At 42.3% G+C, this 23,064-nt stretch overlaps 1 protein-coding gene across 46 annotated transcripts in view; it reads right to left on the bottom strand.

Moving 5' to 3' along the window:
- Window positions 1–23,064, bottom strand: part of LOC127373801 (ankyrin-3) — a 164,651-nt gene that overhangs the window by 4,944 nt on the left and 136,643 nt on the right. For 26 of the 46 annotated variants that reach the window (XM_051418568.1, XM_051418567.1, XM_051418597.1 and 23 more), the window contains 9 exons: window positions 22,866–22,892; window positions 22,131–22,212; window positions 14,568–20,882; window positions 10,950–11,024; window positions 9,365–9,496; window positions 8,707–8,850; window positions 2,269–2,986; window positions 1,967–2,159; window positions 1,493–1,576 (listed from right to left, as the gene is read on the bottom strand). In XM_051418568.1, coding sequence (XP_051274528.1) covers window positions 1,493–1,576; window positions 1,967–2,159; window positions 2,269–2,986; window positions 8,707–8,850; window positions 9,365–9,496; window positions 10,950–11,024; window positions 14,568–20,882; window positions 22,131–22,212; window positions 22,866–22,892 — 7,770 coding nt within the window. The remainder of the gene's footprint in view (window positions 1–1,492; window positions 1,577–1,966; window positions 2,160–2,268; window positions 2,987–8,706; window positions 8,851–9,364; window positions 9,497–10,949; window positions 11,025–14,567; window positions 20,883–22,130; window positions 22,213–22,865; window positions 22,893–23,064) is intronic. The other 20 variants (XM_051418606.1, XM_051418608.1, XM_051418611.1 and 17 more) reach the window with 10 other exon arrangements.

The following is a 23,064-nucleotide window of genomic DNA, read 5'->3' as shown; positions in this document are numbered from 1 at the left end:
TATTCTTTTAGAGAAAAATACCCACATTCTCTGGTTCCAGCTTCTTAACTATGAATATGACCTGGTTTCATTAGTTGTACAGTTATAAACTGAATATCTTTTGGACTGTTGACACTTCCTGCCATTTTAAAGACCAAGGGATTCAGTAAAAATAGTTGCAGCTCATACGTAAAATGTTAGTTGTTTTGTATATTACAATTTAAGCATCTAGTCGATTCTCTTATCCAGTTTGAATTAAGAGTAAGAATATATGTAAGAGGTTCAGTTTCTCTCTCTGGGACATTCTCATTAGAAACACTAACTGTGACATTAACTACCACCATCGGGCCATCATCAACATACTTATCAGATTGTTGCTCCTGTGGAAATCCAGCCTCAGAATTACGCTTACAAACAGTATGATACTCTGTATATGAGCCAAATACACAGCACAACCAACAGTCCACCAACCAGGTAGCAATGCCAGACACCGAACAGCACGGCTGGTGGTGTAGTGGCTCACACCAACAAGCTGTGAGTAGCACTTCATGCTATAGCAAGGCTAAACATCCACACACACACACTCATACTCTCCCGTGAAACTACAGTCAAGGTTCCGTCCAACTGTAGCACCATATTTGACCAAATGTCCAGAAAATGTGCACTTCCATCTACTAGCGTCATGTGAATATTAGGAGTTTGGTGAGTCAACAAACGAAGAGGTCGCACAAGATGAAGCGTTTAAAAGAGCGCCAGTCAAACCTCAAATTCACCAAAATGTGGCATTTATTTTTATATCACGTATTCATTTGTGGAACGTTACAGTATCTCGTCTGCTGCCAGTCATCTCTCTTCTCTTGAGTGGCCACAACTTTCATGTACGTCCTGATTTACTCTCTCTGTTTCCATTCATTCCCTCCAGGATCTTGCAGGCTCTTTTTGGGATCGTTGCAGATTAAAATGCCTGATTTCAAGGCAGCTTTTCTAAAAGATTGCAATGCATGTTCAAATTTTGAAAAATAGTTGCCATTTTAAAAAAATATCTAAGGCAACTTCGAAACTTAAAATTGTTAGTACTTAGGTGACGTTCATAGGGATTGACTGAATTGGCATTAACTGTTGTGATCACAACTTCCTAGAGGTACTGCCCATTGCATTTTTTACCAAGATGCAAACTCTTCCACCTAAGCCAAGCATAAAAAAATATTTTGTGATGTGTTTATTTTCATTTTCAGTGTTTCCACTTGCATAAAAACAGTTGGACGGAAACCTGCGCTATGATACATTCTCTTTCTATCCCATTATCTTACTTATAAACACTACAGACACAAACACACTCCCATGTTAACAAAAACATACACTTGCACTCTCCTACTTGCACTCTGTAAAACATACAAATGCTGTCAAATTCACAATCTTCCTGTCTCTTTGACTCTTCACATTTTTGCACAGATCACAGATTTTATGCACGTTCACTCTGCCTCTAGCTGTCCACACACCAGGCCTCACACACCTTGAGTATGACTCGTCTGCGGTACACCCTGGTGGTGACAGTGGCCTCCTCATCAGAGCCGGACTCGTCGGCTCTAACACTCCCCTGACAAAGGCAGCCCAGGAGCAGTGTCACATTAATGACCCCAGTGTGTGAAAGTGTGTGCATGTGTCTTCAATTTATGACTTTGTGAGATAATTTTAATGGTTAAAGTCAAGTAAAAATGAAATAATGGACCAATTTTGACATTAAAATAAAATAAGATAGCGAGAGATCCGAGTGTAGGTTTACTTTCCTGGGCTGGGATTACAATTCCATTTAAAAGCCACTAAAATTGAATCTAAAGCTTTAAAACCTGCATATAACAGCACACAAGGATTCTTTAGTTACATCAAAAACTCATTTGAATACTTTTTTTAAGGCCTCAGGAAAACAAAAAAATTTAAATAAATGTAAAATTGTCAGCTGACCCTGTCTGGAAGAGTGACTCTTTACCTGGACTTTGTGCTGGGACCTTTCACCTCCCTCCTCCCGTCCTCTGCTTGGTCCCGCTGTGCTGCTGTCCTCCTGAGATCCCTTCCTCTTGGCCTCCTTTTCCTTTCCTTCCCTGGCTGAGTCACTGTGACCTCCATTCTGTCTGCTGGTCTGAGCCGGGGGCTGCTCCAATGAATCAGCCAGACTGTCTGGGCTGAGGGGGTGAAATATAGTGAGGAGATTAATCGAGGCGCTATCTGGACCGACAGAAAACCTTTGTGTGTAAATCTGTCAACAGATAAATGTTAGAGAGACCATCCTACCTGCCCTCCTCAGTACCGGGACTGTGGCCAGGGGCTGCTGACTCTACGGTGGCGCTGGATGTCTCACTTCTCCAGCCTGGAACTGAACACATGTCTTTTTCTGCTTGCCGTACTTGTTCGAGGATTGCTCTCACCCCCTCCTCTGTAATCTCCATGTCCTCCAAGCCTCCCTCCAGGTTTATATCCTCCAGCAGACTCTGCAGCCTCTCCTGGGTCATCTCCTCTTCTTCCTCTTCTTCCTGCCTTCCATTACCATGGCCAGGGTCTGAGCCAGCATCCTCTTTTTGGTTTCCTCCCTGATGCTCCAAAATGACGCCTTGCCCTGCCTTCAGTTCTTCCTCAAAGGCCTCAGCATGCCCGTCTGTTCCCTTTCCTGATTTCTCTACTGCCATTCTATCATTACCTGGCCTTTCATAAGAAACAAGCCCTATCTTTTCTTGTGCAGATACATCAGTGGTCAAGGTTGTATCTTCTGCCCCAACAATGGGGGGTTCTGGGGCATTGGAGTCAGCTGCCGGGGCCACTGTGAGGGGGTCGCTGCTGGAGGTACTGGTGGTCTGAGTGAGAGAGAGGTCGCTAGGTCTAGTAAGCGTGGTTTTGCTAGGGGGGTCTGAGCTAACCTCGCCCTCGCTAAAGAAGTTGTCTGAGCGCAGCGGGGTGGGGGGCTCGTAGTTCAGGTCTGTAGGGGTTTGCAGCTCCAGATCTATATTGTGGTATCCTGGGTGGATGGCAGGAGTAAAGGATTAGAGGGTAAGGGGATTGAAGAGGGAGGGAAAGAAAAAAGAGGGGTGGAAAGGAGGGAGGGAAGAGGAGGTAGAGTGGTGGAGGTGATGAAATGAGAAACACTTGTAAAATCTAAGGGTAGCATCTGTTCAATAGTCACACAAGTGTAACCCAAATACACTTTAAAGCTGCACTGACTGATTTTTTGGCCACATGGGGGCAGCAGAACAAGCTGTAAACATCACCTGACATGGAGCAACGTTATCATTCATTTGGAGACGTATTTATATCCATCTAATTAATATAATCCAATACAGAATGACTATTCTGTTCATAGGTTTCATACTCTTCACTATTAATCTGCCAATCTACTGTATAGGCCGTTATGGAATAACTGAATGTCAAGTGATCCCAGACAAAATCTTATTAAATATGCGCCCAAGGCCTGATGTGTATCAATTTTGGGGACCTTGACACCAAAAAGGTTGAGAACCAATGTCATATATGCAAAAAATCTGAGATAAACTAAACCTAAAAAACATTTATCGGCCTCAGGAGTTGGTGGAGACCAAAAACAGAGCTAAAAGGAGAGCGAATACTCGACTTACACAAGTCAAACAGAAACACGACACCAGATTATGCTTCGCCTTTGCTGGATGTGTAAATAAGCAACTGACATGTTACTATTAGCTCTGCTGCCCCACAGTGGCCAAAAAAATCAATCAGTGCTGCTTTAAGGATTCTCCTTCTTCAACAAACACATTTCTCAAACATGCGGGGACTCGTGTGTGACTTCTGAACCAGGACTACAGAGTAAACACATGACCTGATCACAAAGAGATGGAAACAGAATATAAAGACAGAATATAAAATGTAAGATAGAAACTTCACAAACACTGTATTTATGTCAATTTTACATTCAGTCACGCTCCTCAGAAACTGTGTTTTCAAACTGGCACCTAAGTCAGCCAAGCCTTTTGTAAAAGCACTTCAGCCTCTCTGCCCTACTGATTTTAACTGAAATGCAATGGTAGCTAAATTAGTGAGGCAGGTCTTCGTTACAGCACTTTAAAACATGCTTGACTTCAGCTCATTGTCTCAATCATTATATAAATTTAAGAGCAAAAGCTTGAGTAGAATTCAGGTAGGTTAGTTGTGTTGTTTTCAACAAAAGGCAGAGAGGAGCAGAGCAACCGACAGCCTACATCTAAATGTAGATCTCAGGAACTGAATGATCCCGCCTGAAGTAAGAGGGGACACCAGGAGGGAGGGGAGAGGATGGAGGGGAGGTGGGAAGCGAAGGGGGAGAAGGAGAGTGATGACTTGGAGGAGAAGAAGGGGAACATTGAGGTGGGGGAGGAGGAAGGGAATTATCAGGAAGGGGAGAGGGTGAGGGGGAAGAAAAGGGAAGAAGCGGAGGAGAGGAGGCACATGTTAAAGAGGGAGAGGGGGGAGAAGAAGTGGGAGGAGAGGGGAAAGCAAGAGAAGCTGACAGGGGAGGAGGAGACGAAAATAAGGGAGAGGAAGGAGCAGACATGAAGAGCGAGGTGCAAGAAGTGGCAGGAGAGGGAAGAGGGGGAGACGGTTGAACAGGCGTAGGAGAGGCAGAATGTGGAGGAGGGCAAAGAACAAGAGGAGAAATGGAGGATGAAAGAGGCGAGGAGGGCAGACCGATGGCAGGGTGAGGAAAGTGACGAGGGATACATGGAGGAGGGGTGAAGAAGGAGCAGCCAAAAGGGCTTTGGGGAGAGGAGGGGAGAGGCGCGGAGTAAGGCAGGGCGAAGACGTGAGGGAGAACAGGAGCGACAGGCAGGAGGTACACGGGAGGTGTGGCAGGGGGAGATGGGAAGAAAAAGACAGAGGAGGGAGAGGGGACAGCAGGAGGGGAGGGGAAAGAGGTGGGGAAAAAGCGAGGAGAGGAAGATGAGACACAGGTAGAGGAGGGAGGAGTAGTATGGAGAGGTGAGACAGACTGAGGCGTTTGAGGACACTGCGGGAATGTAGAAGATCTAAGAAGTTTTGGCGCTATTACAGTTATCACAATTCACAAGAGACAAAACACAGAACAACAATAAGACAAGATGAAAAAGAACGAACAGCATCTAAAAACTGAAAAACAGATTAATGCACAGACAATGAAGTGAACTTGTGATTGATGAAGACTTTTAGAAGCTGCAGAAGCAAAGATATTGCACACCAGAGACATGGGATTGCTTATCTTGCTTGATAAGCAGGAAAAAGGCATCTTAGTCAACAGCGGTAGCATCTCTTCGGACAGCAGGGAAAACAGTAAGAGGGGGAGTATAAATAAGAGGGCAACAGTCACATTGTGGCTTTGTCCTGCATGAGGATAGCTTTTGGAATCTAGGAGCTGCAACTCATTTTCATAGAGGAAATAAGACTTGGGATGGGAGCTGGGAATGTCTGAAAAGCCGGAGCAGAGCCAGGATTTTATAAATACTGAGGCCATTAGATTAAATTTCCCCAGGGCAACACTACACTCGCTTTCTGGCCAGTCTCCAAACAACTGCTGTGTCCCAGTTCCATACTACATACTAATTGTATACAGTATTTACTATGTATCATAGATTTTGTGCCATTACGTTAGTCGCCAGTCGTCAGTCAAACAGCGCCTTTCGAGCGCCACTGCTAATTAAACGTCAGAAAGAGAGAGTAAAATATGATTTAATAAATATTTTTTCCCAGATTTATTTATTTAGTCTCACAATTGGCTATATATTAAATTTTTTTAATTACCTTTGTGCATTTCACTGTGGAACAAGAGTGTACATCAATAACAAATTCAAGAAGTGTTGACGTCTTTTCACATGTTTTGGGGAGTACTACTGCATACTACGGCTACTATATTAGCTACTACCCAGCATAACGAACCTGAATCTCCAACACTGTCGGCGGTTGCATTGTGGGTAATGTAGGAGGCAGGTTTTTGACAAGGAATAAAATGTCTTGTTTTGCTGGCTTGATTATTGTTTTATACTTTCTATCACGAGTGTGACAGTGTTATAGGAGTGCATGCTAAATTAGTCGAGAATCCTTAAACTCAAAATTATTAGAATTCATATGAAATTTAGGACACAACTGAAATCTCTCCACACTACCAGGGATATAATTATATAGGTGAAAAATGAAATCCCTTTTTTTCTTGAAAGTTTACGATTTTCTGCTGGAAAAACTTTCAAATACTGTGTGAAAATAAAACCTGACTCAGCCCTTTTAAACCCCCACATTCCCATAAACAATACTGCTATGACCTTGCTGTCCTCATCAAACACTGAAAGGGCCGTATGGCTGGGGATACGCTAAAGCCCGCTAGTTAGCTGCGGATGTCATCCAGTTAGTGCAGACGTAGGCAGGAGAGATCTGCAACTCTCCCAGGAGAGGCTTCAGATTGCTACCTCCCTACACGACTTGTGGACAGGTGTTAGTGCCAACAGGGGGCGCTGTTGTGTTTCCAGTCTTATTCTAGTCAGCCAGAGCTCAGCAGCGAGGGTAAGAGCAGATGCAACAATTGGATCCAGAAGCTGCTGAAGTTAGCAAAAGGTAGCCATTGGTGGAAATTAGCTGGTTAGTGGTGCTTAGCGTTGACGGGGGAATTTGCTGTGGGAGTTAGTCACTCAGAAGCAAGAAGAGGAGAGGAGGAGGAGGAGGAGGAGGAGGAGGAGGAGGAGGGCAGTCTGCTGGTCTCAAAGCAGGAGAAGCTACAGTGGAGCGTAGAAGCTGGGAGGCTCGGAGGAACCCAGGAGATGACAGGTACAGTACAGCTAACAGCAGTTACACAGAAGCATTATTATACACTGTACACTTTGGAAAGAGGTGTTTCATTTTCAACCCATCTGTGAGAGTCTTCCGGGACAGAGCACATCCTGATCAGCGTGTGCTATGCGGGAAACACTCGAGACCAGCGTTGAAAAGGCTGCACCAATTTGGAGAGTGTTAGGAGTGTATTGTTGTAAGCCAACAACGTCAGAGCAGGCAGCCCTCTCACACAAAGCCATAGCCATGCATTTTGTGATTTCTTTTAATCTGTTAAATGTCTTTAGATCATCTTTGCACAAAGATCACTTGTTATTTAAAGCAATAATAACACTGATCCTTGTGTTAAGATGAGGCAATGAGGCCCATTTCAGAATTTTGTCACAAAGTGTGCCTGGCTGTCTTTGTTTCCTTGACAAACAATAGAAACATGTTCAGTTGTATGCTGGTTGGATACCTTTCTTAAATGATATGATGCATATACAGACCTAAGGCAGGGGTTCTGTAAAAGCAGTGGAAACAAATGCAAGCATACAGTGGATGCAGTTTTGGAAGAAGTATTTAAACCCTTTACTTGAGTAAAAGTAGCTACACATCACTATAAAAATACCTATTTTCAAGTTTAAGTTCTGCATTCAAATAGTAGCATTTGAAATAACAAAACTAGTTGTGCTGTTGCACATCTCTAATAGTAAGATGTGACAGGCATTGGTTCTATTTATTTTATAGCCCTTAATGTAAGCTTGCCATCTTATATCACCTCCTTATTAAACTTGTCCTGTAGTCATTACTTGACTTGTTGAAGTCCTGCTTGGAAGCACTACATTTGGGATTTTAGTTTTTGTGCTGCACACACCTAAAACACTTTAACACACATCAAAAGATAGATAAAAAAAAAAAAAAAAAGTTTTAAACTGTGTTCTGTTGTCTGCTTGCTTATTTTTTGTGTTAATTTATTCCATCAATATTCTATTGTACACTCTTTTTGTATATAAGGGATTATAAGAAAATGTGCCTACCTTCCTCGGTGATAAAAACATATAAACAAACTATGTTTTATAATCAACTATCTGTGACAAAAGGCATATTGTTATCAAAGTTCTGAAATGTTCCCCATCGCTTCTGTCAGAATCAGAGAATATTAGTAGCTGCCACATTTCATTTCCATTTAAAAGGAGAGAGAGAAAGTTAGAAAGAGAGAAAGATACTGCTTAAAGCAAGCATGCCAGTGTAATAAATTGGTTGTTATAATTATGTTTTTATGTATTTTCTAAAAAGCATATGACACAGGTTGACAAAAGGAGACGTGTTGGGTATCAGTTGACATTTAAATCTTTTAACATACACATAAACATAACTATTGTTAAACCAAATGATGAACCAGTGCCCTGACCCACCTGAAAATGCGCTTCATTCATTGATCATCTTATCAACAAGATTATCAATACATTTATCAGATGGGACAGAGACACCGATTCATTAGCGGCTTACATTTGCTTCAGGATCATGCTTTTTAAACAGGTTATAAAACAGTCACACACTAAAAAGTGTCATGCACCCAAAATGGTACAGAAGTTTTTAAAATCACCCAAAAATCTATCACTTGCCATTAACCAATGACTGAGTGCTACAAATGAATTGCACTGCCCAGTGTTGGAAAACTAACAAGCTGACTGGGGTGACTGCTTGACTGTTGACTGTTGACTGCTCTAATGCTATTACTACCTGATAGTCCATTAACTGCTATGAACTCAATGAACCTGCTGGAGCATTAAGCCATTTTGGTTCAGTTCTAATTAACGTCCATTGTTTGGTCAAGCCTGATTGGTTCTGTAATTGTTTACACAGTCTGACTATCTGGCTGAGAGAGGAGGTGAAGAAGGGTGAAGGGATAGACTGAGAGATAGACTGAGAGTTCAGCTAGGGTGGGCTACACTTTACCATCGGACTGATCCGGGAATACTGCGTTATCATCGGCAAAGCAGCGTGTGCCTGAAATGTTACCGTAGTCAAATATGGGCCCTTCCAGCAAAGTCACAATATCCAACCGATTGATCTTTGTCAGCACCGCAGTTAAAGCATCCGCTGCAGAGGAGAGAGACAGAGACATTTCACTTACAGGAGCTTATTTCATGTGTCATGTCACAAAACATTCATATTGCCAGTTATACTAAGTCATTGTTTTCCATAAAATAGCAACTGAAAAATGTATTGTTGATGTAGAGAAGGTCAGTCAGTCCCTCCAAGAAGTTGTGATCACAACAATTAACGCAAATTCAACCAATTCCTGTGAATTCTGCACGATTTGTGAAATGGTGTCCACCACAACTTTACTGCAAATTTCACCGACCATTATAGTTTCCCCCAAGCTTCACCAATTCTACTACTAGCAATTTTACTCTTACTGGAACACTGAAACTTTGATTTTTAATGAATTATTATTAAAAAAAACAAAATTTTTTCCAACATCCACAGCAATTTTTTGTTTTACCAAAGCTGCTATGAAATGAGGCATTTGAGGCTCCCCTGGAGGGATTGCTCAATCTGTCTCCATCACACATACATACAGTACAGGCACACACAAACACACACTACTTACTTGTGGCATTTTTACCGTCCCTGTGCACCCATTTCTTTAGGAGCATGAAGCTCTGTGCTGTCAGGGAATTGGGGTTCTCCACTCTGATGAAGTTGATCTCGTCCACAGAGAAATCCAGCTCCCTGGCCAGCTCTGTAATAGCAACAAAAAAACCCCACTTTCTTGAGAAGATAAAAACACAAAGATGCAGTCCTTTGCTGCTCAATGGGTTGGCCTTGGTGCTAACGTTGCAAGGCATAACAGTCCCATTTCTATTGCGGTAACCTGTGCTAAAAATGTCTGCACTGACAATGATGCACTGTGATTTATAATCCTTTAAGTGGCATGTGTGAGTCAGTGGCTCGTGTTACAAGCTACACTTATGGAACAAGATGCGATACAGATTGTCATGTGACTGGACTGTAGCGCTGAAGAAAATCCCTGTGATTTGTGTCAATATTTTAATTCATTTCCTTAGTGCTCATTCACTAATTACAAACTGTCAAACACTGTATCAAACCCAGCTAACAAAGCAGGGAAATGCAGCTTTTACATACAGGCATAGTGGCTATAAATTTAAAACCATGAGAACATAATGTTCAGCAGGTCTACTGGTTCACTGCAGCTCTGCAACAGGAACACACATTAAATATGGATTAGATTCTTTTTCTCTGCTGAGCACTCACTCAGTCACTGCACTGGACAGACAGGCACGCCAATACAAGTTGTCACACTGATACACACTTCAGATGGATGCCTGTGTGCACACACTTATTGCGCGCTTACACACACACACACACATGGCAACGCCCACTCACACACATGCAGGCAGGCAGGCGTGGGGCAGTGCTGCAGTGCAGGTGGTCATACTGGGACCAAACTGCAGAGGCCACACCCTTATCGCTGCACAAGTACAACATATAATCAAATCACGGTTCCTCCCTTACACACTCAAACACAAAGATACATGATGTGGAAGAAGATGAATACATTGCTATACAAGAGTTTTGCTATTACAATAAATAATATATGTATTACTGTAAATATTTTTAGCCCCCTAACTCCTAACTCCTTTCATCACGAGGTGCATGTGTTTACATTTTAAAAATTATGTGGAAAATTACAATGCATTCCGAGTTAAAATAACTCTTACTTTATCTAGCATATGAGTAGTTATGATGATGTATATGACTATAAATGCCACTGCAGTACTGCTCAGTTAAGATATTTTTATACTATATGTCCACCAGATGGCAACAAACCCTGTAAAACTAATGGTGTGAGAGGTGGGCTCAGCCCAGCCCATTGAGGGTATGTTTTAAATTCACATACTGAACCCTCTGAACCCTCTTTGTTATAAGATGGGTACCATATTAACATTTTTTTATCAGTGAATATATTGAATATATTGAATATATCCATAACTGCACTAGTTTTAATCTCTGGTTTGGTTGGTAAACTAATTGAGATGAAACTGATTTAACTACAACATTTCAGCTGTTTTTTATATCTTATAAATGACCATAATAAAGATGTTATTCTTGCATTGCTTAATGCTTGTTTTTGAGGGTATTTTGCGAGAAAAGTGAGATGTGTGTAAACTCACCAGTCCAGCTGAGTCCGAGGTGGTCGGCTACTATTGCCATACGGAGGTCTGTTCTCTCACAGGGACTCTGGGGGCCTGTGCGAGGAAGCAGGGGAGGGCAAGACACAAACAATTAACATCCCCAAATTATTTAAATGTGGGTCTCAGTAAGAGATACACAAAATGGCAGATTGGGATTGTGAACTGAAAGTTTGTCTGTTTGAAATTGTAGACAATGTGGTTTAACCATAAGACTAAATACCTAGTTAATGAATACCTACTTAATCAAACTGAGTTTTTGTCTATTTTTTGTGATGTGTATTCATACCAAACCCTGTAGTGTTGGCGACCATACAAACATAAAGACTAACTTTAGCTCACTGTCCCAGGTCTCACGTCTGAGAAAAAAAAAAAAAAAAAATTTCTGGCCAGACTTTCCTTAAACGATTCAGTTTGGATAATGGATGCTCGCTCAAAGGAATAGGACAACATTTTGGGAAATAAGCCTCATATTCTTGCTGAGAATTAGATAAAGAGATTGATACCACTCTCATCTCTGTCTGTTCAATAAGAAGCTGGCGTCAGGAGACGTTAGCGTAGCTTGAAAAACGGGAAACGGAAAGCCTTGCTCAGTCCAGAGGTAAAAATGTATCTACCTACTAGCACCTCTAGAGCTCACTAATTATCTGCATTGTATTTCATTAAATTAATCCATGCAAAAACCAAAGTATAAAAATGATAAGCTGTGCTTTTACGTGGGATTACGTGTCAGATCATGTATTATATATATATATTATATTTTTATATATATGTTATATTATATTATTATATTATATATATTATTTATTCGTTAGGAGCAGTGTGGCCGATGTTTATGCATATTTCCCAAAATGTCAAACTATTTCTTTAACTTTTACAATGGACAGTCTATAAGGCCATAGTCTGTTTATTTTCTCTTTATTATTAAGCCTTGTGAAATGCAGATATGTCCTCTGGATGGGACACAGATTTCCATAACATCTCTGCTAGACTAGTTTCATACTCTGGCTAATGAAGACGGACGGTAAGGCCAGAAAAGGAAAAACAAAAGTCACATTTTCACACTAACATATTAGTGTGAAATCAGTAGTATTAGTACCGGTAGCGTTCCAAGAGTAAAAAGAGTTTTACATATCACATCACTAACAACAAACGATCTACCATCAGGCAACATTCCCGTCCACTGATAAAAACAATTCATGGCTACAACTTGAAATCAATAGTAATCCAGCTGCACCAAGTTTCCCACCAAGTTGCGAATGACTGACTACACTGACACACTCTTGTGCAGCTGACACTCATATGATTGTCAAGTTCAGCTGATGAATTGTTTTCGCAGTGTTTTCAGAGAGCAAAAGGACCACCAAATGATATCTACAAACCAGGCAAGCAGACCGAAACACACACAAGGTCATATTCCCCCAAACAATCTCTTACAGCTAGGTCTTAACCATGTCAAGGGTGGAGGTGGGTGGTGTCATGTGGTGTGGTGCAAGGCTAACTTAATCTGTAGTGTGAAATGAAAGTGAGTGGTAGCCTGTAGGACCCCACATTGATAGAAAGGAATGCATACTCACTCTTAACCGAGCCCCTCAAGTGAGCTTACTTGCAAACTGATCCTCCTGACAACTAGTGTTTGCTGATATTGAAATTGTAGGGATTGTAGTTCCTATACCTATTTTTTCTCTACACCGAAGTCACTGTAGTTTATTTTAAAGCTCTCAGTAATCTACTGACATAGTACATTTAGAGAAACCCCTTTCCCTAACAGATTTTAAACAACAAACAACATGTCATAAGGCTATTTAAGCTACATGAAATATCTTGCTTGATCCAGGGACACTTTTTGAGTATTCTTGGCTCAGCTATCAATTCTCCATGCCTTAGCCTTTACCTCTTTGTCTGAATTAGACAGCACAGGACACAGATAACAAGAATGACAGGAAGAAGAAGTGACAGCTACACTTACGTCACACCACAAAGCACCCACAACAGCTACATGCATCTCTTATAGAAAGATAAAGTATAACAAGTGTTTAGAAAGAGTTTACAAACTAGTCTCGTTCTCCGTGACAGGAGCCGTGATTGGTTGATCAACCTGACTCCCTTCCTCCTTCTCCTTCTGCTTTTGCTCCTTCCCTCCAAGTGTCCGCCTACTCTTCCTTCTGCTCCTCCTCTCACTGTTGGCCTGTTCAACCTCAGCTCTCACATCTCTAGCAGATGGTGTTGATGTGGTGGTGCTGGTGGAGGTGGAGGTAGAGGTGCGTGAAGTGCAGGAACTTCTAGAAGCTCTAGATGGTTCTGACAAGGAAGTGTTCCTGGTAGTGCTGAGGCTGCAGCTCTCTTCGTCCTCAGTGGGCAATGTTTTCCCCTCTAACTTTGTTTCAACTTCCTTTGGAAGGGTTTGGTCCAAAAGATTGGCTCCCTGGCTATTGACAGACCTTGATTTAAAGTTTTTTGAGACCACTGCACTGCTTTTTCTTCCTGTCTCACGTGTGCTACTTTTACCTGGGGTTTTCACGATACTGTATCTGTGTTCAGTACTGGATCTGGATTTAGTTAGTTGTTTATTACCCCTGGCAGTTTGAATGCTTCTGTCACTAACCACAGATTTGGTTCTAACCTGCTTCTGATCCTGGGAACAAGAGGAGTATTTCATGGCTTTCATTACTGGGATTCTAGATTTAGGAAACAAATTCTCAAAAGGGTCTAATCTTTCCCTGACATTATGCTTGGCATGTTTCTTGACAAGGAATTTATCGACTTTTTTTGGTGCCTTGTCTTTCACTACTGATCGACTCTGACTGCATAGTGTGTGGCTGTGCTCCCTCACTGGTAACCTGGACTTGCATATCTTGCCTTTGATGTCTTTGGCTCCTGTGTTTGTTATTGCTACATTAGTAAAAGCCCTGACCTCCCTGCTGTTCTCCTCTAGCTGGCTGAAGGATGCTTCTATCCTGCTGACCTCCTGCAGAGTAGGTCCAGAACAGGACAACAAGTTGAACACAATACTGCCAGCCTGAAGGAGGTCTGTATGGCTATAATTAGAGTCAGGGATGTTGCTACTGGTATTGCTGCTCCAAGTTTGAGAATTGCTTATCTGTTGTGAAGGTGCCAAAGTAGAATCTGTGCTTTGGTAATAAGTGCTTTGTTTGGATGTACCTGAATTAATTCTGTAATTTGAAAAATAATCTGTCATGCCTGATGTATCAAAAGTAGAATAATCTGTATAGTTTGAGGTTACAGAATAAGAACTATCTACAGTTGTTCCTGAGGTTATGTCATTAGAAACATCAAATATGCCTGGTATTCTACATTCAGAACTGCTATTTGAAGCATTGGAGGTTTTGTCAGATGACAACTTGAATCCTGTTCTAAAAGTGGAGAATTTAGGCTCAGTGTTGGAAGAGTCTCTGCATGTGGTGTAACTGCCAGTTGCAGTCGATATTTCTAGCTGGACAGTAGTAGTCTGAATGGGGACTTGAGGGAGTGTTAAAGTATCTGTGGGATCCTGAGTAACAAACTGATCCCTGTGTTGTGAGGAGGAATCTACCTCTGGGTCCCTGACCCTGTACCTGCCCGCCGAGTAGTAATGCTCACCAATCTGAAAAAACTGGAGCCTCTCCTCCACCATGTCCCTCTTGCTCATGTCAATCGCACCACTGCGTGTCATCTCAAACATCTTCCCTTCATGGAAGGGGAATGGGTTTGGCTCGCTCGTTGGCGTGCTATCGTCCGTTGGTGTTCGGGCTGGGGTAGTGTCTGGTGTTGTGGCCTGAGACTGGTCTTCCGCTGCCAGTCCAAAAGGTTTAGGCTCACCATTGCTTCCCCGTGTCCCTCCCATGTCAACGACTTCTTCTTCGCCACCTTTACTGGGCCAGGGGTCAAAGTCCAGCCCTTTAGTGGCAACAGTCTTAAAAGGAGAGTTAAACTCCTCTTCTAATTTGTAACTAAAGTAAGTGTCTGAAAATCCCTCTTTATCTGACTGTTTTTGTTCTTGACTTTTAACCCCATCCATACTAACACCATCAGATTTTTCACCGTTTGAGGGGGTATCTTTTTTGAAAGTGTCCTTTTGACATTCCTCTGGGGTTTTCTCCTCTTCAATTACTTCCAGTTTAGTTGGAGGAAAAGAGCGATCAGTGGACCTAAATGTGTCTGTTGCCCAAACGTCTCTCCGACTGTCTGGAAGACCAAACAGCCGTAAATCTGCCTGCTCGCACAGGCCATCATCCTCATCCTGAAGTTCATATCCATCTAGTGAGTCTATCTCTGTTGCATCTGTGTCATGAGAAAATTCAGCCGTTGTGGCTATTGAGCAGTCTGTTATTGACTGGTCATTTCCATTTTGTTCATATTCATACTCCTCTCCTTTGCCATTAGAACCATTCGAGCCATTGGTCCCATTGGTCCCATTGGTCCCATCAGGAGGCTCTTTGTTGTTTCCATTTTTGTCATGTTTTTTAGATTTAGATGCCTTTTCCTTCTCCTTCTTCTTCTTCTTCTCCTCATCTTCCTCCTCTGGAACTTTGAAAGTGAATTTCTTACATGGAATTGGTTGGAAGATTGATTCATCATCTTCTGCCTCTTCATCATTTGACTGACTGTCATCTGCCCCAGGGAGAACTGGAGTAGGGGGTTGGATACGTATAATTGGCTCGGTCAGCAGATGCTTGTCATGTTCTTCCTGTAAGTTCACCTCCATCATTTCTGTTTCAGTTTCTGAAGAGGCACACGAACCTTTCCTATCTGGGTCTGACGTTTCTGAAGAGTCCAGAGGAGGAGGGGGAGGAAACTCAATATATGCAATACCTTTGTCTTTTGAGACTTCTTGCTGCTCCTGCCCTGTCATTTCATCATGCCTGACATTGACTGTGGTTTCTTGGTGGTTGAAATTATTACTCAGTTCCTGCTGGTTATCATTCATTTTTGTTTCTTCCTTATTAGCATTAGCTAGGTCTGCTTGGGTGGCATGAAGACTAGTTTTGCTTTCTGGTAGGGCCTCTCTAAAAGAGAAAACAACTTTGCCTTGGTCATCTTCCTCTGATTCTTCAGATACCTCCATGATGGGGCTGGGTTTCCCTGGCATGAATCCCATAAAGCAATCAGGGGTCCTGGACGTAAGGTCATAGCTGACCTCCTCAGAGCTGGGGGTCTCTGGTGTAAGGGGGCTTTTCCCTGAGCTATCTATGAAAGAGACCTGTTCTAGTGTGTCATCATCAGGGCTTATGGGGCTGACTACTGAGTTTGATTTCTGTTTGACTGTGTACAGTGTCCCTTTGGCCTCTCTCTCTGCTTGCCTTCCCACCTGGACACTGACATAAACAGGTAATGTTTTGATGCCCTTGAAATTCTCTTTGGTTGTTATTGCAGCCGGAGGGGTTATTACTTTCTCCAGTGTTTCTCTATGGCTGGGAAGATTATTGGAATTGGAATCTTTGGGTGCATTATCTAGAATTTCAAATGTCAGATTTTCATCTGTTTTCGCTGGAGTTGTCTCAAGACTGGTCTGTATTTTGCTCTTAGATAATGTAGGTATCTGTGAAGGTTTAGTTATTGTCTGTTTCTTTGTGAGGTCATCATCTAAAGTTGAAGCTAATCTTACAGGTATTTGGGATTCTGTCTTTTTTCTAAGATTTTTGTTTAGTGGTTCTTCTTTGTCTTTTCTTGATACCTCCGCTATTACATCTCTGGAAGCAGATTCACTTTTTGTCACTTGTTGATACTTTTTAGCATCAATATCTTTCTCTAGTTGCCTAGTAGTATCATGAACAACAGGTTTCTGGACTTTTTGACCTTTATTGCTTTCTTTAATTTCCTGAGTAACACTGGAATGGATATCTCTCCCTTTAGTAGTTGCTTTGTGAGTCTCAGTTTCACTAATTTTATGTTTTTGCAAAGAGGCCTCTGGGATGTTTTTGTTTGGCAACTTTTCTCCTGTATGTTTTGGGGCTTTAGATGTTGATGATATCAAAGCCGGTTTACTGCTGTCCATGGCAGCACATATGTCCTTCTCAACATCCTTTTGTTGGCTTCCTTCTTCTGATGTTTCAGATACTTTTGATGTTTTTCCTCCTGCGAAAAACTGATAAACAGGAAGTTTGCTCTCCTGTAATTTCTTTATTGAGGGTTTTGGCTGCACTGGAGGAGGAATTTTGGTTGGACTAGACTGACTCTGTTTCTGAGCCTCAGATTCAAACTTCATCCTTACAGCACTGACTTTGGATGTGGATTTTACATGAGCGGGAGAAGAGGGTTCAGACTCACTAGTTTGTTGTTTAATTTTATCCTCACTTTTATGAGAGAGCATGCTTTTCTGGGGACTGCTTGGTAAGCTAGAGCTTTTCTTTTCAGTTGTAGTGGTACTGCCAAATATTTTACCAGCAGAAGGCTCCCTGAGTTTGCTTTTACTGAAGACCTCTTCTCCTGCGTTAGGTTTCTGCTGTGTTTTCTCAGGGCTACTGCAAGCTGAGCTAGGCCAGGACCTGGGTTCTTTTGGCTCTCGTCTCACAGGCTTTTTCTCAGGGGACTGCAGCTCATCATTGAGCTTCTCTGTTTTGTCACGGAAGAACTGTGATACCTCACTGAGTTTTTCTTCAGCTTCCTTTACAGTTTGGTCCACCCTATCCTCATAAAGGAGCTTATCCCTGCTCCTGTCATGTTTATCCTCTGTAAATCTCATCCAAACTGCATGTTTGGGACTGCCTTGCTCTGTGGAGTAATGAAGCACAGTCACTTTATCAAACTGAGATGGTTCATCCCTGTGCAAGAATTTACCAGATTTAGGGGACCCATCTTTAGATGACTTAGAAACAAACTCCCTTTTGGGGCTACCATGCTGCTGACTTGTGCTCTCAGTGCCACGGCTACCACTCTCCTCAGAAACTAGGTGACGGTTTTTGTCAGTCACTACTGCTGAATCCTCTGTATCAGAGTGAGATGATGACACATCAAGCTTCTCTGAGAGGAGCATTTTCTCAGCAAACCTATATGACTCGCCTCTGATTTCTGATAGTTCATCATCACAGTATTCTATGGAGTGCTGGCTTAATAATTTTAGGGCTTTATATGAATCATCTGCTATTAGCTGGGCAGAACTTGGGCGACTGTCCTCCTCCTGTGACACAGGGGTGTTAACACGAGATGTTTCTAGGAAGGAGGGCAGGGATTCTTCGGCAGTAAGCTCCTCTTCTTCCTGTTGGGCCTCATCGTAATCAGTAAGTTCCTTGATTCCATGGTCTCCTTTGTAGACATAAAGTTCAGGGTGTTTCTTGGTTTCCCTGATAATAACTTCAGTTGGCTCTGCTGTGCTGTGGCCCTTTTCAATATGAACCTCGATTATTCTTTCGACTTTCGGTTTGGATTTAGTGTCTCTGTCAAGAAATCTAGGAGTCAGCTCATCGCCTTTGACAGAATCCTGGCTAGCTTTGTGTTCAAAAAGGCCTGCAAGTTCTTTAGATGGGTCCCTCCCTGACTGGAAAGCTTTCATAATATCTCTAACTGACATACCTTCCTCTATTATCTCAGCGCCATCAGTCAGTTGGGGCTTGTGATAGACCATTCTAGTAGTGGTTGTAATATGAGTTTCCTCTTTAAGACACACACTTTTGTTCATCATCGAGTCCTCTTCTGGCATTTTCATCTGTACGGCTTTGATGGAGCTTGTTGAAGCAGCATCTGGCTCCATAGAAGGAATAGCAGATGCAGCCTCCTCCATGAGCAAAGGCTCACAAGGATCATCAGGCTGCTCATAGCTCCTAATGTGGACCACTTCAGTCCTGGTCTCAGTTACGCAGGGTGGGATGGGTGAATCTGTGAATAAAGGCTTAGGTCCTGTACTCTCTGCACTCTGAGGAGCAGAAGGTGTCTTTTCACTCCTGGTCTCAAACCCACTGTCAGACAAGGGACTCTTATCCTGCTCATGAGACAGGTCCTCTGGTGATTCCAAAATAGTGTCCGTCCCCTGATATGATTCAGCAAGTTTGCTTAGGTCCTTCTCTGATGGAGACCTGAGCATGCCTGAGACTGGGGGAGGCATTTTGAGTTTGTGCTCTTGTATTGACATAGATGGTTTGAGAACACGTTTCTGTTTTTCTTCCCCTTCTCTTTTTGCCTCCTCCTCGTACCTACATTTTAACTCTGCCATTTTTGAGAGAGAGCTAGCGCCAATGTCATTGGTTAAAAAGTCTACTACTTTAGCCAACTCTAAGTCTTTGCTTGACATGGACTTGTGCTTGAGCAGGAGTGTTTTTTCATCGAAAGGAGCGTAATAGTCTGAGAGCACACTTCTTTGTGCCTCCTCAATCTCATCCTTAGAAAATTCCTCCCACTCATCCTCTGAGGCTCTCTCCTTACCTGCAATAGTCCTACCTTCACTAATGATATCTTTCTGTAGTATCTCACTGACTTTCACTAAATCTTCTTTCACTTTCTCCACTAGAGTAAATGGCTCCTCATCCTCTAACTTGGTCTCTTTAGGAGTGCCAGTATGTGATGTTTGGACAGTTTTAGCTGCTGTCTGTGTGTCTGTCTGAAGGATAGCTGTCATTCTCATCAGATCCTCTTTCATGTCTGCTACATCTTTTAGTATCTCCTGATTGGAAGTTGCAGTTGGGTGGATGATGGGTGGTGTGATAAATGGAGGGGATTTCAGTTGGGAATTTATTTTTGATGTGGTAACACAGGAAGACAAAGACGAAGAAGACGAGGACGAGGCGCGAGGTGAATCAGGCAGTGCCATTTTGAGAGACCCTGGCCCTGGTTTGACAGGGGTGTCTGGAATGACATTGACTAAGGAATACACAGGTACAGTCACCGTATTGGATGAAACTGCCGGGCTGGAGGAGGCAACTACAGATCTCAGAGAACCATAAGCAGAGCTTGCTGTTGTTGTTCTATGTGAGGAGGACAGTGACCTAAGAGTGCCATAGCCTGACACAGAATAAGAGTCTATAGCTTCATTTATGGCTGCACTGACACTGGAGGTTGCTGCCTGGGTGGTGGCCTGGATCCTCTCCTGAAGGCTGCTACTTCTCTCTGAGAGATGGCGAGAAGAAGGGGAGGATGGTGTGGAGGAGGATGGATATTTAACAGGCGAGACAGATCCATTCATCATGGACAGTTCTGAGGAAGCAATGGTTGTCTGCCCAGTTGAGGAGAGAGATGAGAGGGATGTCCTCCCTCCTCTGGATGAGAGTGTTGAATCTACAGAGGTTTTCAAAGAGGACAGGCTAGAGATGCTTTTAACAGAAGAGAGGTTAGGTGCCCCTGCATCTGTCATAACTGTGGACCCAAGGGTAGTTTTAAAAGGCAGGTTAGAATTGTACATGTTGTAAGATGTCTTTGGCGATGCTGGAGCAGTAACATGAGCTGATGACCTTTCTTGTATAGAACCATTGGGTATTGAGTGAAGTGGGGAAGTCCTTGATGTGTATGCTGAAGCAAGACTTTTGATAGATGCTGGATCTGTGGCAGGTTTACATGGACTTCCAGAGGACACAAGGTTGGCAGACCCCTGGACAGGGTACTGACCCAGCTGGACAACAGTTTTGATGGGTGAAGGCATAGTCCTATAAGACCTGATGGGGGATGAGGATGCTATGTCGCTAACTGATTTAACTGGGGATGACAGGGTAGGTACTGGTGGTGGAGCTCCGAGGGTGGCTTTGATAGTTGCAGGGCATGCAGGTGACGGGGAGGAGAGGGGCCAGGTAGTTTTCAATGGAGAAGCAGCTGGTGAGCCTGCCGGTGAATCGGTAGAGTTGAGGGAACACCCCACTCCGACGGGCCTTGTTTGGCCAGGGACGGTAATAGGAGCAGTCGACCATGATGGGTAAGGTCTGGTTGGAAAGACAGGTTTGTGAGGGTAACCAGTAGGCAGTGTTCTTGCTGTTGTGCTTCGCTCAACTGCTGTTTCTTCAGATGAATTTGTAGAAATAATGATAAAGAAGGAATGGAAAAAATAACCAAAAGAATGTGGAATAGTAAAAGAAAATTATGTTGGAGAAGGAAAAGGAAGAAAAAATGTGAAAGAAGAAGAGATCAGAGGAGGAAGAGTTGGTCAGTGACGCAGTCCTAGTATCAAGGAGGGAAAAACAGCAGTTTTATGAAGTGCTGAGATAAGATATTTGATTATTGATCGAAGATGGAGTCATGAAAAGAAACAGTTGTGATCCTGTGTGATTCAGGATTGGGAGATGACTCAAACAACAGCAACAACATCATAATGAATAAACTGAACAAAGCACATACAGCAGCAAAGTAAAAATCCAAAGACGATGGAGTAGACTAACAACTGACAACAGAAAAATGGCAAGACAAATGCACCAGGATTAACACAAAAATAACTTCTCTCTTTTGACTTCAGATGTTCTAAAATCGCATATTGATTCTGGCTCTCATTTCAATCCGCTTTTTAAAGTGCCTTTTATCTGTTTGGTCCAAAAATTACGTAATGACAGATTCCACAAAGACAATTTAGACATTATGATACAATAGAGCCAAAGGCTGCAGGAGTTTCCATTTTCCGTTTATCATATAACAAAATATGACAAAATGTGTTTTCCAAGACTTAAGTTTTGGGCCATTTTGCCATGCAAGATCGATAAGAACTGGTGACAAGCACAGAGTGTGAAAAACTGAAAACAAACACCTGAAAGAAAGCCAAACTCTAGACCTCCTAACATGCATTTTTGTCCCACAAAAAGCTGTTACACCATCACAAAGCCAAAAAGAGCTTCAAACTCAGAGGGGACAAATGGACAATAAATCAAATTTTACTTTGACCTTCCCAAATGCCTGTAACATTGTGTTGGTAAGCCAAAGAAAAATTTTGATGCATTTAGACTTCTCAAACTCAGCAGTGGAAATCAACCAAACAAACCCAGAAGAAGTACAACTAACAACGTGGGCAAGCACAGCACAAAAACTTAAAAAACACTCATTGACCCATGCAATATGTACCATGTTGTAAACAAGCATGTGAACAGTGCATGTTATGTGGGATGAGAAATATGCATTTATTACATTAAGTAAGTCACATCTATCTACATATTGATCACGCATTTTACAGGTTAATTAAAATTGTTAATAAACTAACTTATCCACGAAAATTGGCATTATTATATTCATCAAAGGGTTTGTTAGTGAAAATGTCAAACTCACTCAGTGCAGGCTCGGCCAGATAGCTGTAGCGCTTACGTAAGGCTAGGGATGCAAAGGTATGACGTCGATCTGGCTTTTCAGTCTGCAACAATAGCAAACAACACATCAGTTCTAGGTCACCCTACATTGTATAGTGCTGCCAAATGAGCAACATTTGGACCTTGTAATTTCAAATTAAAGCAAACCCAATAGTCTGCGTTAGTTGGTATTAACATAAAAACAAAGCCCATATTGAACAGTTGCATACAGCAGCAAATTCTCCTTTAAGAGTATTTACTGCACTTCAATTTTATATTTTTGTAAGTACTGATAGCAATACTTACAATAATTGTTACTATGCCAAGCTAGTCAAATTAGCTTGAGTTAGTCAGGATAAGGCTATAAACTCTAAATTATAAGTACTTAGAAGTGAAAATAATGAGTTTTGAAGAACTGTTACTAATGGTGAAAAGTTAATTTAAGGACAATGTCAGTACATCTAAACTCCAAAGTCACTTGTATCACATTATGTAGAGTGGAAGGGATAAGGATTGGACATAAAACAAAGAGTTTTTTCATATCTACAATATATCATGCAAAACTGAGCAGCTAAAGGTTGCTTTGGACAAGGAAAGCTCGTATTGTCCTTGTAGAAGCGGAAAGAATAAGGCTATGATGAACAGAGCAGGGCCACTAAGCAGGGCCGCTATAGATCTAGCGCAGAGGACAGCACATGGTGGGGAGGGTGTGGTTTACCTCATCCTCGGCATCTGACTCCATTTCCTGGTTCCCAAGATGCATTGCAGAAACAGGGGGAGTAACATAATGGAAAGCAGGGGGAAAAGAAACATCAGGGTGTGAAAAAGGAGTGATTGACAGAAGCTCAAACTCAGAAGAGAAGCCACTTAAGCAAACGAAAAAAAAAAAAAAACACAAAACAAACCAAAAAAAAAAG

This window comes from Dicentrarchus labrax, unplaced genomic scaffold, assembly GCF_905237075.1.
Source record: "Dicentrarchus labrax unplaced genomic scaffold, dlabrax2021, whole genome shotgun sequence".
Classification (NCBI taxonomy): domain Eukaryota; kingdom Metazoa; phylum Chordata; class Actinopteri; family Moronidae; genus Dicentrarchus; species Dicentrarchus labrax.
The sequence above is the reverse complement of the archived record's forward strand: the minus strand, read 5'-3'. Positions and strand labels throughout refer to the sequence as shown.